Raw genomic sequence first — 15,976 nt, forward strand, 5'->3', positions numbered from 1 at the left:
CCTGCTTAGCTTCAGCAAGGTTGTGTGTGTGCCCACAGACTATGCCCTGGGAGCACTTAAACTAGCCTCTCCATATAACATCTCCATGCTGCCACCATGAGGTGAGATCTAGTACATTAAGTAGTTCTTCAGACTGATGTAGAGGATTTCCCTGTCAGTACCATGTGGTTGCCATGGAGACTCTCCATGCAGTACAGAGGATCCCTATGGCAACCAGGGCATCACACAATGGGCTTTTTGCAAAGACATCCTTATGTGTATGAGGCTCCATGTGAGAGCTGTAATGTCTGGCTCTTACTGGGCCTGGAAAGGGAAAGTGAGTGCTAAAGTAGAAGCTGGAAGGAACAACTTGGTGTACACTTGTTATCTCCTCTTTTGGACGACAGCATGTTCACCCCTCTCCCCAAATACTTCTCTCTCAGGATTGGTTTTATTTTTCACTGAGCAATTATCTAAAGACAGCCAACGAGTTACTTGTTACTGTGAGTATATGCCATGCAGGACTCGGAACTGGGTTTCCAGTTTCCTCTGCTGTGCGGGGGGTGGGGGTGGGGAAATGGAAGTTGGTGTGGGGGGGAAATAAACATACAAAATGAACATACTACATCTTCCCTTTTGTCATCCGAGAAGCCATGCATTTACGTTTTCCATGCTAGGTACCTTGTACCAAATTGATCAGTCTAGACCAGTGCTGTCAACTCACTGGCTGGCTTTCCTAGAGGTCCTTCCCAGCCCTGAGAAGCTTTAAAAAGAAGGTACCAGAGATAACAGTGTAATGGAGGCATAATTTATAAACTACCCTAATGCTGTTCTTCAGAGCTCTATTTTACCCACTTGCTAGTCATCTTAATATTCATTCTCACACAGTACCTCCAACTCTATGACAATTACATGTACATTAGACTGCTTGTATAAATATAGAATAGTTAAGAAGTTTTTGAAGTTAGACTCTTTACAAATATCAAACCGAACCCCTTCACCTCCCCAACTGAAAAGCAAAACACACACAATGAGATTTGTAATATTTTCAGCCCAGATTGCTATGTACTGACAAGTAAGGTGGGTGACAGAGTTAATACACAACTGTATCAGTATACAGCCATGTTGGATATTATTGTGTTTTTATTGTATGTTTTTTAACTTTTGTAAACCGCCTTGGGGCTATCTTTTAACGAAAGGTGGTATAAAAATGCAAAAATAAATAAAAAATAAATAAATGTTTCTAAATTAGGATTTATTCTACCTACGCCTGCCCATATCGCATATATCAAGCCTTCCTTCAGTGGGGTTTAGGTCACAGACATATTTCATGCAATATTTAGTGTGGTCACTCAATTTAAAGCTTGATTAAGCACATACCAAGATGCACTTGGACACAACTCACAAGACAAAGTACTCATTCACCATTTTAGTTTATGTTTAACTTGTCTTTAAAACTGTCTGGGAAGACAGTTTTGAGCTGATCTGTATCACACAGGACTAAATGCTTAATATAATATCTAGCCCTGAATTTGTAATATTTCATAAACACTAAGCAATCTGTTGAATTTAGACCCTAATACATTTTTTGGATGAGTCAAGATTTGACTTCAAGCATACATTCAAAACTCTTCCTTGAAATGCAATATTAAGGCATTATTTTGAAAGGCATGATCAATTTCTGTCTTAACCAATCTAAAATCAAGATACAATGGTCCTATTCATGACTACTACATTTTAAAGGTCACATTGTAAATGAAGCAGCAGTTTGGATATTTGGAGAAACTGAATGTGGACATGATAAAAACCTTAAACCTACAGAAAAGATTTACACCACAGAGTGAACACAAACTTTGCAACTGAATTGTCTTAGCTAGTCATGCACAAAAGCACCTCCATGCAATGTTTTAATTTATGAATAATGGGATTTTATCATCACCAAACATGCAAGAAAAAGGAAGTTTCAGTTGAGTTCTGTTTCTCAGTTCAAAGTTATGCCTTGTCCCAAAGCATAGGTTTAATAGTCAACAATGAGAGAAAAATTGTACTTGTGTATTTTACTGAAATATGAAGACAATCATGAAAAATAAAAGTCACAATGTTCTTTGTAAGCCTACTCATAGATGATACAACACAACCACTTCCACTTCAGTGGGGGCTGTGGGCTCTGCAAGATCTAAAAGACCCAGGATTCCTTTAGAGGGACACTATATTGGCAGAAGTGTCAATATAGTCACTTGTGGGCTGGGGGGGGGGGAGGAAGACACTGGAGGTAAATTACTCTAAGGGGACTTGATTGTGATTAACTTGCCCCACATGATTATTGGCCCCCAGAACATTTGTGAGCAATAGCTTACATTCCAGTTTTTGTACTATCCATTCTTAAGCAGCCCAAGACAGCATCTTTAATCATGTCATTTATAGCAAAGGGATCACAAGAAACAAAGCACTGCTTCCAGGTGTAGATCCTGAGCATGCTTCTGGTCACCAGATGTTGCTTTTTCCAGTGCAGTCAGGCAGTGATAGGAAGAACCAGACTAGTGGGATTCTTCCTTTAGAAAGAGCAGAAGCCCTCTCAAATCTGGACCTGATAAATATAAAATCCAGATAAGGATTGTCTGTAAAGAACAGCACATTTCAAAGCCATTTAAAAAACCCACTCCCTGTCACAATTTGTTCCTTTCTAACCAATAGTAAACCTGTTTAGCATAAACCTTGCCTAACCTCCCCATGTGACGCAAACTTTATTTTGCACACATTAACTAATGTAATGTAATTTTTGGTGCGCTTTCTATGATAGCTTTATGTTGCTGCAATTTTAATCAGTATTGCTTTGGCTTGGGACATGGTGTGGAGATGGACTAGAATGTAGTTTCTTGCCTTTCCTCTCTCATCTGAACAAGACTTATGGGACAACAGCTAGCTCATTTGTACAGCAAGAAGCAATCATACTTACCAAAAAACTTTGGGCCTCTTGCATAATGTGAGCACATTTAAAGCTGCTCTATGTCTAATGCCACTTTGGTCATCCCAACTTTACATAAGATCAAACATATCTAAAGGAACTGGATACAATGCTCAGGCTGATGAATAATTTTCTGAAAGCTTCAACATATGATCTAATTGCAGCTTGCTACATCTTGCTTCAATCTGAAGTTCTCTAAGGCAATATATCAAGGCCCAGAACCTTCTAAAGCATTTACAAGGATTTGTGAAATATGCTGGGAGCTATTGGGGCAGGGGTGGGGATCAATTTGAGTTCATCTTAAGAAAAAGTAGCATGTATCTTTATTTTACATTATTTTTGTTGTAAAAGAATGCTTCTTAAGGAGTATGGAAGGACACCCTGTTCTTTATTTGGGCTCTTACTTTTAGCATTTGAAGGTTCTCAGCAGGATAGGGGTTTTAGCTCATCATAGATCACCAGTGTTCTATTGTTGGATATTGAGCTCCCCCTGCAGGACAAGGGAAATATTTCTATTAGGTTTTACCCATATAATTTGATCATGCAAGTTTTCAACTAGGAGCAAGCATCAGTTGTTTTAAAAGAGGAGAATCTGCGAAGCAGAGGGATGTTTTTGTTTTTAAAGAAACCCACTACTGCCTACATTAAGGAAATTGAAGGAAGACTGACACCACACACACACACACACACACACACACACACACACACACAGATAAATTAGAAAAGCATGACAGGATAAAGTATGAAAGGAAACATAACAGTGGTGTAGAAATACCAGTAAAATTTGAGCATAACATGAGTTGTGTATACTACAGTGACATAGGGTTTCTGTATTACGCAATGGAGAAATTTAAAGATTGGGTTTCCATGCACATCGGTCATTTTATATGGTTATTTTGGCAAGTGCAGAAACTTTTGTTTTACTTTTAACAACACTGACCCACATGTTGCACATGTGGAGATGGTGTCGATCCACCTCCACATGTGGCCTCGTAGCGAAGCGCTGGCAGTCTTGCACAAGAGCTCAAATATTTAAAGTAGCGTGCCTGCACTTTAGAAGCACTAGTTAGATTGGAAACACATTGCTTGACTGACAGTGTGTTTCTGATCTAACTAGCATTTCCAGAGCGTGGGCACATTACTTGATGTATCTCTGCTCCAGTGCAAGCCCGCCAGTGTTTCTCTACAAGACCAAAGCACCCCAAGCAGATCAGCACTGCACTAAATGTGGGCCACAGGTTTTTGTTTTTAGGGATCATAGACTTTCTCCATAGCATTTTTACCAATGCAAATGAAATGAGCAAGGAAAGGTTCCAACTGAAAATGTACGCTAGAACTGGAGTGTTCAAATTAAGTGGGAAGACTTGGCTTCTAGCTTATTTCAAATATTTTATTCATCAACTGGCAAATTCAGGCACAGATAAACTTTTACATGCCTTCAAGTTTATACTTTGAGGCTTCCAATGCTCAGCGTTAATATATTTTGAGGGCTGTGACCAATTCAAACCCTCACCTCTTTTGAATGTATTAAATTTGGTATAAAAATATGTAGTCTGTTGCACCACTTAGACACAGATAAATTCAAAAATTTAAAAATTCTCTCCCCTATTAAAAGTATTCTAAATCCTCTCATTGTGTTAAATAGAATCATTCTTATACCAAAATAGAGATCCAGAACATTCTAACCCTAAACAATGCAAGCACAGGCAACTCCTGGGTTCCTAGGGCTTGTTCTCCGATTCCCCCTGCCAGTACACTGCTGTTCAACAGCGTTGATCATTAGGTTAATTGAGATTTCAGCCTATTTAAGTTCACCAGGCCTCTGAATGTCCACTTGCTTTATGTACCATCTCTCAGAAGAACACTGGAAATAAGGACCCAAATGAAAGACGTTGCGCTCATGCAAGGGGAACAGTGATTTCTCACCTCATCCCAGGTGAAACTCTACCAGAGTTTCACCTGGGAAGAGTGTAAATACTCCAGAGAAACATTACAAAATTCAAGTCAATAACTGTACATACATATAGCGAAGATACAAAGTATGAGGAATATCAATCATAGAGTCTTCAGGAAGTTTTGCCACATGCAGGGCATGGTGGTAGATGCTTAGATCAAGGCTGCACCCTAGCACCTCAACTGTTAGCCGGACCATAGTGGACTATCAAGAGTGGGCAAGGTTACAACAAACCGTACAACCTGGACTGCTTTCTGTAGCAAGCCCTATGCCCTATAGGGAGATGCCATGGCACTGGATGAGATGGTCCTTAGCCAACACAATATATGCCACTCCTCTCTGGTTGCCATGTTCAACATTTATGAGCAGTGAGGTGTGGGGGTTTTTTTTGGTGGTTGTTTTTGTTTTTGTTGTTGTTTTTTTTTTACCTTCCCCAAATTTGGCAGAAGATACTCTGCTTCATTTCTGTCTTGCTTATACTCAGTACTCAAAATATGAAACTCAATCACCAATTTTGTCAGCATAGTTAAAATTCCTAGATTGGGCCAGCTGGAATATTTGGATTTAAGCTGGTTTAGTTCCATTTAGGCTGAGTGGGACTGAGGCTGCCCTCCTGCACGTTGTTAGGCAAGTTAAATTTCTGTAGCTGACATACTGCATAGTGAACAGAGGATGGGAACAGCCACCGCCTGCACTGCTGTGAAAATGGAAGCAACAGACCTGCACTGCAGCATTGGCCTTTTGTACTGCAGCATTGGCCTTTTTTCTTTTTTTCTTTTTCCATCCTCACAGTCACGCAGCCAGGGTCTGCTCCTGTACTCCATTTGCTGGGCAGTTTGTAAGCCTTTGACATCAATGGGCATGAAACTGCCCTGTTTGCAGGACTGCAACCCAAGCCAAGTTATCCACTTCAGCCCCAATGACACTTACTTGCAAGTAAAACATGCTTGAGATCGAGCCATCTAAAGTCTTAATCTAGCTTGGTTTGCAGATTGGGTTGTTAAAACATTGACAGCATAGGAATCGTTCAAAGAGCATCGTAAAGAAAGTACTAAAGATCCAGGATAAGTAGGCACGTAGGCTGTCATGCTGCCTTTGAAAAGGGAAAGACAGGAAGAAATTCCAAAGTCATCCCTTTGCACAAACTATACAGCCAGTAAATGTTCACTGCCATGTTTATTCAGTACAAATTGGGATATATGATGAGGAGTATTCTGGACCTATTGAACTTTATTGCCCTTTGTGAAAAAGCAAACACTCCTACTGCTGTTCCATTTGTACTTATATTGAATTGGCTTAAACACACACTCTTAGGCAAAGCTGTAATATTACAAATAGAGTACATTCTGTACTGCTGACTTTATATAGCTATTTATACAACATTTGCTACATCTGTTCCAAGGAGGATGGTAGACCTTGTTGTGGAAAATCTCTCATTAATTTTGCTTTTTTGTAACAGAACAGCTTTTCCTAACACAGAGCTCCAACTGACATCCATAAGAAGGTACTAGGCTTTTTCTTTCTAGAAGTGTACAAGAAACATGAAATCCCTCATAATTTTTTTTTGAGAAAGAATGCAGACACCTTTGCTTAGCCATCAGAAATTGTGGAAAGCGTTTATTTTTAAAAGCCTCTTAAAATTCATTTCAAGCATCCATTTTAAAAGGAAATGCCTAGAAACCCTTGAAGTGGGGTGTCAATGTGCAGTTAAGATTTGCTTTGTAAACTTGGTACAAAAAGAGTTTGAACATCATTTGCTGCTGGCCTTTTAGCAGTAGCTAACAGGATGTTGCCCCTACAGCAATGCTCTGAAATAATGCATTAGGGCTTGGCATCAAGCACTGCAAATAATAATATACTATGCTCCATGATGCCTAGGCAGAACACATTTATATCAGGTATTTACTGCCAATATCTATCTAGATATAAAAAGGTAAAAGCTTTCAGCTAGTGCAACAGTTCTTCGGGGATTCAGGAGAAAAAAAGGCACTCCATCTTCTCAAATGCCACGTTTCACATTTGTTTATACACTAGATGTGCTCAAGCACCATTAACAACATTTAACAGCAACAGCTATCAATGTACAGGTTTGTGGCTAGGACAATACAGCTTATATGCTCTTACGGTTGTGAATGTAACAATACAGAACCAGCTTTATTTCTGGTACTTCTTATCATTGGTTAAAGAAGCCAAGATGGTTTAAACCAATATAAATAATTTCATTAAGAATAACTTAATATAGTCCACCCATTCAAGATGTGCACAAATATTTCATAGGTTTTTGAGAAAAACCATACATTGGCAGTTAACAACATTAAAAAGGGATATTGCACCAAACTTAGATGTGTTAATTAAAATGTGTTCCCACTGAAAAAATGAATGCCAGTACAAACATAATTCAGAAAGAAACCTGGGAAGTCAGGATTTGAGATAGTTTTTCTCAACCATGTAAAATGAGACAGTACAGAGAAAATTAAGCAAACTTACTTTGGAAGATTTACATGCATACACAAAATCCAATATGAAAAGTGATTATTACTTGATCTTTAAAACCAACTCTATCTTACTATGTGCTATTTATAAGCTGCAATCCCAAGAACGCTAATTTGCATGCCCTGCTGATTCCAAGGGGATGTATTCACCATTGAGTGTATTTCAGAATTGCAGCCACAATATTTAACTTATGAATGAGAGGAATTTATAACAAGACAGATTCCTGAACAGAGAAGGGATCCCCAGGTGCGTTACACAAGTCTAGAGTACCTGAAAACATCCCTAAACAAAACAGTGTATATTTCCCCCTGGAAATGCCACCATCACATCCATTCTCCAAGACCACAATTTCTAAAGTTCGTATAGGGGTCTGTCTTGTCAGCCAATATGCAGCATTAACAACAAACACCGAAGACATTCCCTTTCGGAAAGTATATTTACGTTAGAATGTCTGCTTTTACATCTAACGTCATGTCATCCATTCTGTAACCTGCCATTTCCTCAGTGTCTCTTGCCTGGAGCATGTCAATATGGAAAACTTGAAAGCTCTTTTGAGTTCAGCTTCGGTAAGGAGGAGTATAGTCTGGCCTCTTGGTTTGAATAATTTTTGGTTTCGGTTGCTTAGCTGCTTCTTCCTCTTTTTCTGCCTCTTTTTCCTCATCAGAATCACACACATGGACAACAACACTGGGAGTACTCTCAGTTGCAGCATGAAGTTCATACTTGTCACCTACAAAGTTTTTAAAAACAACAAAGCTGGTTAAAATATAAATACACATACGCACACATAGATCATGTACTAGTGCTCAGCTCTAACAGCATCTTTATTCCTTGCCTTTCCATTCATTGAATGGAGAAGAAATTTAAAAATACATTCAATGTGTCCCCCACCCCTTAAACAAGGAAAAATACACAAAATACAATAAAAGCAGAAGATAAAAGCTAACAACATTCACAGACAGGAAAGACCCTCACCGCTCCTGTAGTCTGAATGCTTGCTCAAACAGAAGTTGTAGTGTGGTCAATGAAGACTATCAGAGAAGGGACAGGATGTCTCTTTTGCACACCTGATGTTCATGGGACACAGCAGGGAGCCTGCTGGAGGAGAGGTCTTTCAATGGCTACTAGTCGGAGGGCCACCTCTAGCCTCAAAGGCAGGATGCCTCTGAGTACCAGTTACAGGGGAGTAACAGCAGGAGAGAGGGCATGCCTGTAGGCTTCTGGTGGGCCACAGCATCTGGTGGACCACTGTTGAAACAGGATGCTAGAAACAGGACTAGATGGGCCTTGGGCCCGATCCAGCAGGGCTGTTCTTGTGTTAACTGTTCTTACTAAGCTATCACACTAATAACTCATTGTTGTACTTTCTTAACACATTGCAATTGTAATTAGTAAATTAACTACTAATTGAGCAATATAATGGCTGACATGATCCACAGCCCTTTGTCACCAGGGGGTCTGCAGGTCTACAAGAAGCCTTCAGCGTTCCTAAGCTGAAGGCTTCTTGTGCAGCAGACCAGGCATGGAGGGGGAGCAATTTTTGCATCTTTCCTCCCTCCAAAAGAGGAATTACTTTATACACTATTATAAAGTAGTCTTCTAGACTACAATACACCTGTTCCTGAGGGCTGTGTGATCCTCAGAAACAGATTCATGCTAGTATGAAGGGCTCTTGGAAGGAGAGGAGAGATGCAAAAGACCACTCCCCTTTCTGCGCCCAGTTTGCTGTGGAAAGAAGCCTTCAGCACAGGGATGCTGAAAGTTTCTTGCAGACCCACAGTCCTCCTCCGGGCAATGGAGGTCTGTGGATCATATTGCCCAATAACTTGAAAGAATTATAGGAAAAGAGGAAACACAAAATAACTATGAAAAAAGATGGGGGGGGGAGGGTGGACGGCAATAAGGGAAGACATTAGTAAAATCAGTTATACAAAAATCCAAATGTAATCTATTGCACTTTCTGCATAAAACATTTTACCTGGTCCTAGTTTGGAGATAGCACATAAAAGGTCATAATTAATGACTGGAGTAGGATCATCTGCTTGTTTCCAACCAACAGGAGGAGAAGCTGGAGGCGAAATCAAGAACTGCTTTTCTGGACCTGGTGGTGCTAAGTGTGGACTTCCAATATGTAAAGTCTGCAGAGATAAAAGATACACACTGGAGCATTCCTCTGATTTTCGTCAAGACAAATATGGAACGTGAAGACTGCATGTCTATAGCAGTCCTCACGGGGGCAGTGTGCAACAGTACTCAAAAGAAGCTGGAACACAAAGTGCTGACAAGATCCACAAAACATTCATAGCAAAGGGGACTGTCTGCTGGAGAAGTTGCCAGAAATTTTGAAGTCCTGGGAAAAATAGTTTTTTTCTAGAAAACAGAAATGTTGGGGAAATTGAAATATATACAATACTGTACTTTCTGGTATCCTATTTAATCTTTACTGTTTCAAAGACTGAAAGCAAACTATGTACAGTTTAGTCAGCATAGAAGGTTTTCCTTTTAAAAAATAAAGCTAAGGCATTTAAATGCCATAAGCATACTCAACAAACATATGTAGTGCTAGTAATTGGCCTGTATAGTGCTGCAAGCTGAGGACTTCGCAAAATATTAGGCAACTGAAAACTAGGGAGTTAAAAATAAGGAAAAGAAGAACACGCTTCTTCCGGCATCTGTCTCTTTGACTTCCTCTCTTTTGAAAAAAAGCAGGCAGGGCAATATGCTGCTATGTTTCCCTGTCGGAGGGTGAAACATGGTGTCAGGTTTTGAGGTGAGAGAAAATCTCCAAGATGAACAGGGGCCATAATCAGGCAGTAGTATATCCACCACCTTGCAGATGAAAGAGGAAGGCTGGCCAAAGGAAAGCAGTTAATAATGCACAAGCAAAGAAGAGTCCTAGGGAGGGCCTATGTCTGTGTGTCCTTCTAGTAAAGATGACAAGGTGTCGTGTAAGGGGCAAAGACTGAAATGCATCTTGGATTTGATATTTATTGATAACATTATTGTACAGGATTAGAATTGTAATTGCCTAATTTTTTTCATTGTCTTGCATAAAACATCAGCTTATACATAGCTATTGGACAGCATTTTGAAAGAGCAATGGGCAGATAGTAATAATATTGTATAGCCATGCTTTAAAAACATTGCATGCATAATTACAAAAGAGAAAATATTTCATAAAAGGGTTCCGCCCCCGCCACCAAAGAGGTTTTCGCCCCCTGAATTTTTCTACCTCTACTCTCTGCATTCACCAGAGATTTAGACACAAGAGAACATTCAAACAATAGAGCCATAGCACATTAAAATATAATTGCATTAAACTAAATAGCAAACAACCATTTCCTCAGGGATTTCAGGTGCAATCAGTCCAATGTTTTGCACGCATGGGATGATCTGTTCTGAGGAGTGGGGAAAGAAAAATGGATGGGGAGGGATGGTTCTGCCCTGAGACAAGTGTAAAATTTGATGGACCGGGATTTTAAGATAGAGAACAATGGCTTCTCTCTTTATGGCAGAAGAACATCATAAGAAAAGACCTGTGGATCAGATTAAGGGCTAATCTAATCCAGTATCATGTTTCCAATAGTGGGCAGCCTAATCTTCCAGGAAACCCACAAGAGGACAAAGAGATGACAGCCCTCTCTGCTGCCTGCCATCTCCACTCTCACCTTCAAACAACTAGTATGCAGAAAAATAGCACTGCCACGCCTAGAGATTAATTTAGCTGCCATAGCCAATAGCCGCAGACAGGCTTAGCCTCCATACATCTGTCTTAAGCCCATAAGCACTGCCATATTCTAGGACAGTTAATTACCAGAAGACAGCTATACATCAGGAAACTCTTAACGATAAGAACAATTCAAGAGTACAACAGCAGCTGCTGCGGAGGAGGCATTTTGAACATAAGCACAGATAGAGTAGAAAACAAATCAGTTTATGGTAGACACACACATGTATAAATCATGTTTTCTTCTACCAAGGTATTTTGGAAGTGGATGCAGTTTGCATGTATTTGGAAGAGAAAAGTCATGATTTTGTGTAACACAGTTTGTGTGATATTCTGGTATCGGTACTTGATGGGATGTGCACAAACCACCTGGCCCGGTTTGGTTTGAGTTCGAACCGAACTCAAACCACATCGGGCCAGTTTCGTTTTGGCCCCCTTTGAAAACCCAAACACTCAAACACCCCTCCGGTTTTGGGTGGGGGGTTGTTGATGAACAATTTTTGGGAAATTTCCTTCCCCTTTTTGACTTACCCCCTCTGGGGGGCTTCTCCAAAGTAGTGGTGGGGGTCTGCGGAGGTTTCCCCTTCCCCTGCCAGCTTTCCTTTTCCTAAAAATCACCTGGTTCGGGCATCTTTGGCCCTTTCCAGGCCTATTCCCTGGTGTGGTGGCCATTTTGGAGGCCACTGTGCCTGCGCAGTGGGACACGGTGTAGCCTGCTAAAACATCTGAATGAAAGATGCAATTAGCTAATAAAGTAAAACACAACAAATTACACTTTACTGTATATTCAAATTCAAAGCTTTTCTTGCAATTTTTTCTTGGAATACTTGTAAAATTGGAACTTGTAAAATTTTTCTTGGAATACTATATCTGCAAAATTAAGTTGCAGACATAGCAACTTAATAGCATGTACTTCCCCTATATTATTTAATATTTGGGGGGGGAGGGGGAGACACTAAAAACTTAACATGCTTATTTCAGCACAACCAGACTTGCGCATTAGATACAGTCATCTTAAAAAAGTTAATAACAACTTTGAAATTACCTAGTTTGAATTGCATTGTATCAAGTGCAATTAATGTGACCATTTAGTTAATGAAAGAATGTGTTTTGGAAATGGAAATTTTCCCATTAAAAACAGTAATGGAAAATGTATGTAATGGAAAATTGCCTCACTTCACTGTTAATGACAAGGGGCAAGATCCAGATTAAGCTATGACTAAGCACTACTGAAATAAGTGAGACTAGTTAGTCATCACTAATTTAAGTCACATAATTTCAATGGGGGTTAGTCATGACTAACTTAATCTGGATCCTGCCCAGGTCTTATTTCATAACACCACTTCAGCTCTACTAGAGAAGCAGAGCAAAAGTCAGGTCACAAAAGCTTAGTTAACGCTACTGACGCAATTTCCTTATATCACTAACAATTTTACATTTAGTGCCATAAGTAAGCTTATGACATCAACAGGGGTTTTACATTTAATGTTTTTTAGCCTACTTTCCTTAAGGAAAGCAAGCTTATGAGATCACCTGGCATGTAAGTAAGAGTGTGAGTGTGTGTAGGCACACCTCAATGGCAGAGTTTGTCATGATGTCATCCACCCCATTCAAGAAGGCAGACACGTGAACGTTTAGAGACGTAACTGGGCTAACTTATGAACCACCTAAACGATTTGAGCCAAATTTGCTACAGCTATAGGGACACAAAGGGATCACCACAAGGGTGTACTTTGTGATGATGCCATCCACCTCAGTTCAAAAACAGTAGATGCATGAACATTTGAGGCACAAATGGGAATAGATTTGGACCAAATTTGGTATAGTTGTAGGGACACATAGGGACACCTCAGCGGCATAGTGTGTGAGGATGTCATCCACCCCAATTAAGATGGTGGATGCGTAAACATTTAAGGCTGAAGTGGCTACCTTGTGAAGATGGTAATTATCCATTAAGATCAATTAAGATGGTAATTATCAAGATTATATTGAAAGGAAAGTAGGCAGATTAGAACAACTTGTTTGGAAATATGACCACGTCAGGTCACATGGCCGTCATGTGAAAGCTGAAGTGTTCGTGTTTTTTGTTAATGAAGAAATCAGAAATAGGTTTGTCCTATTGCAATTTGTTCAAGTGACGACATAGACAAGTTAGTTATATTTCGTTTATTATGGCAGAATTTGTGGTTTGGATGTGAAAAAACCTGGCTCAAATCCCCATTGAGCTGTGAAGTGCATTAGGTAGCATATCATTCAGTCTAATCAACCTCACAGAGTTGTCATACAGCTAAAATGTTGTTCTCCGAGGTAGTGCAGAAAACTTAACCAACGGAAGAAAGAAAATAAAAGAAAGCTAATCAAACATTTACTGAGCAGTTTTGTATCTTACCTGAGCAAAATAGAGCTTCATTTCCTTGCCAAGGAACTCCGTCTTGTGAAACTGAATTTTAACATCTGCTGCTGACAAGGGGTTGCTGAAGTTTATCCTTATTCTTTTAAAACTCTTAAAATACTGAAAGGTGACCTCTTTGTCATATGCTCTAAAGAGAGCTTCAAATCTGGTCTGAAAGACAATGTGGAAGGGGTGGGGGAGGAGAGTCTTGTCAGCCATACTATATCACATCAATTGTAAACTTCTTGACTTCAGAGGCTTGTAGTCTCTTGTGGGCATGACAACTACCAGGAGCTTCTAGACACTATTTCTCTCTCTCTCTCTCTGGGCAAAATAAAGAGATTGCATCACACTGTAACATTTGAGTTGTAGAAAATCTGCTATCTTCTCCCCGCCCCCCGCCCCACTGCACACACACCCCAGTACAGGAAGCCAATAATTCAAAATGCAATTTTGTTTTGCCAGTTAAAAAAATATCCTCATTTCAATCCAGATAGCATTGCCATTGCGGCTGATGATAGAGCACAGCAATGAAACCATCACAATCATTTACTGAACAAGGCCTAGGACAATGCTGGAAACTCGATTCCCCTGCCTCCCCCTATCCTTCACCCATACACACCAGCTGGAATCCCACAAGGCTGAGGGACCCCAGGCCAGCTTTCTGCAATCCTGACAAGATGTTTGCATTTAAAAAAAAAAAAAAAAGAGTTGCTGCTGCTTTTAGGGAGAGCATTTCCACCTCCTGCTATTATTTTCTTCACTGGATGTGTGCTTCCATTCTACCACCCAGCACTGGACTTGCCCCTTTTCTATTTTTGTTAAAGAGGTTCACAGCAGTGTTCCTACTAATTTTTTCTCATCTGTGTGCAGAATTAGCTTTCTTCTGGGTGGCAGCATCAAGGCAGAGTGTGCACACGTATATTCAGAATGGAGCCTTCCCGATTCAACCTGAGCAGGATCTAAAATTAACTGAGTGGGCACAACAAAAACTTGTGAGCACACACCAACTGGTACACAAGCTTCCTCCATCTTGGTGACAAAAGTTAACTTCCCTATAATAAGGTTCCCTGTTATTATTTTGAATATTTATATAGTATTTTGCAACAAAAATATTCCCAAAGTGGCTAGCATAACCAAGGAGTGAGAAAATCTTCCTTTCCCCAAAAGGGCTGACATGCCACAAAATAAAATACAAAGGAGACACCAGCAACAGACACTGGGGGAAAGAGACACTGTGCTGGGTTCCGTAGAGACAGTTGCTATCCTCCTGCTTTCCAGTGATACTACAGATGTGGCAACAGATTCCCTTTTAGCACCCCTGCTCCTAAAAGTGATCCCCTCTTCCCCTTAATTTTGATTTTGTTCAAAACAAACACTAACAGATTTTTTAAAAAAAAAAATTAATAAGAGCACCACTGAAGAACAGAGTGGCAAGAGTAGGCCAGACTCACATATAACATTTAACAGGGGGTGGGGCAAAGAGTGAATCTAATTAACTCTGCCATAACATGCCGGGGCACTATGGTTTATTCCACAATTACAGTTATATAACAAAACCAAAGCTGCTAAATTACAAGGAAGTATCATTTCTTCAGAAGATTCCATTCCATTTGATAGGCTGCAAAATCACAGTAGTTGCATGCTCTACTGAAGCAATTTTATTTCAAACAGAACTGTAACCAAAAGATAGAGTACAAGTGGCAAGAGACCTCCAAAAGTCCCTTTCAGATCTACAATTCTATGATTCTTTGAATCCCCCATTTGCGTTTAATGCAACAAGGCAACAACTGTTTCATGCAAAATTTGACCCGTTATTTGGCCATAAATTTATTAGAAGTCATTCTAGATTATTAGTAGGAGTATCATCCTCTAGCCTGACACAGGCTCTGTGCTGCAGCTCAGACCGAAGTTCAGCAAGTCCAGTTTTCCTGCTTACCACAAAAGGAAAACTTGCACCAGCTGACCTTTTGCTTCAAAAATGAAAAGTTGCAGTTTCTATTTAGTAAGGGTAAATATTAGGGAGATGCTGTGTAACACACAGTGGTGACATATTCCTAGCCTAGGGGGCTTACAGTTTATGGAAAATAGAAAGCTAGCTGAAGAAGGGGAAGGGTGGGGCTGAAAAAAGAAGTAATGAGAAGGATGCCGGTGGGTAAAGATATGATAAATGGTTTGTTTGGTTTTTTAGGACAAATTTGAATAAAACCAATTTCTTCTGTCCGGCAACCAATGACTTCAGGCAATGGTCCATCAACTAGCGCTCCATGTGTACGTGCTACTGGAGCAGTCAGGCAGTTCTCCAGCCCAACTTTATTTTTATATTATTTACATAGGCAGCTGCCATTTTAGTCACAAGGGGGGGAATTGGGAGTGGAGCTTTAGGAACAGGCAGCAATTCTTCATCCTTCACATGGCTCTTTAAACAGTTTTAAAATGCTGGTTTTATTCGATTCGGTATTGTGA

The 15,976-nt window shown here is 40.0% G+C and overlaps 1 protein-coding gene and 1 long non-coding RNA gene across 7 annotated transcripts in view; one reads left to right on the top strand and one right to left on the bottom strand.

Moving 5' to 3' along the window:
* Window positions 1-346: 346 nt before the first annotated feature.
* LOC128349833 (uncharacterized) lies at window positions 347-9,808 on the top strand. The gene is made up of 2 exons (XR_008319025.1): window positions 347-482; window positions 9,451-9,808. It is a non-coding gene; the product is annotated as an uncharacterized LOC128349833 (long non-coding RNA).
* Window positions 6,501-15,976, bottom strand: part of RCAN1 (regulator of calcineurin 1) — a 58,418-nt gene continuing 48,942 nt past the window's right edge. For all 6 annotated transcript variants that reach the window (XM_053306896.1, XM_053306890.1, XM_053306892.1 and 3 more), the window contains exons 2-4: window positions 13,508-13,681; window positions 9,370-9,529; window positions 6,501-8,121 (exon numbers count right to left, since the gene is read on the bottom strand). In XM_053306896.1, the coding sequence (XP_053162871.1) occupies window positions 7,949-8,121; window positions 9,370-9,529; window positions 13,508-13,528 (354 nt within the window). In that variant the 5' untranslated portion in view covers window positions 13,529-13,681 and the 3' untranslated portion in view covers window positions 6,501-7,948. The remainder of the gene's footprint in view (window positions 8,122-9,369; window positions 9,530-13,507; window positions 13,682-15,976) is intronic.

Source organism: Hemicordylus capensis, chromosome 3 (genome assembly GCF_027244095.1).
Source record: "Hemicordylus capensis ecotype Gifberg chromosome 3, rHemCap1.1.pri, whole genome shotgun sequence".
NCBI lineage: Eukaryota > Metazoa > Chordata > Lepidosauria > Squamata > Cordylidae > Hemicordylus > Hemicordylus capensis.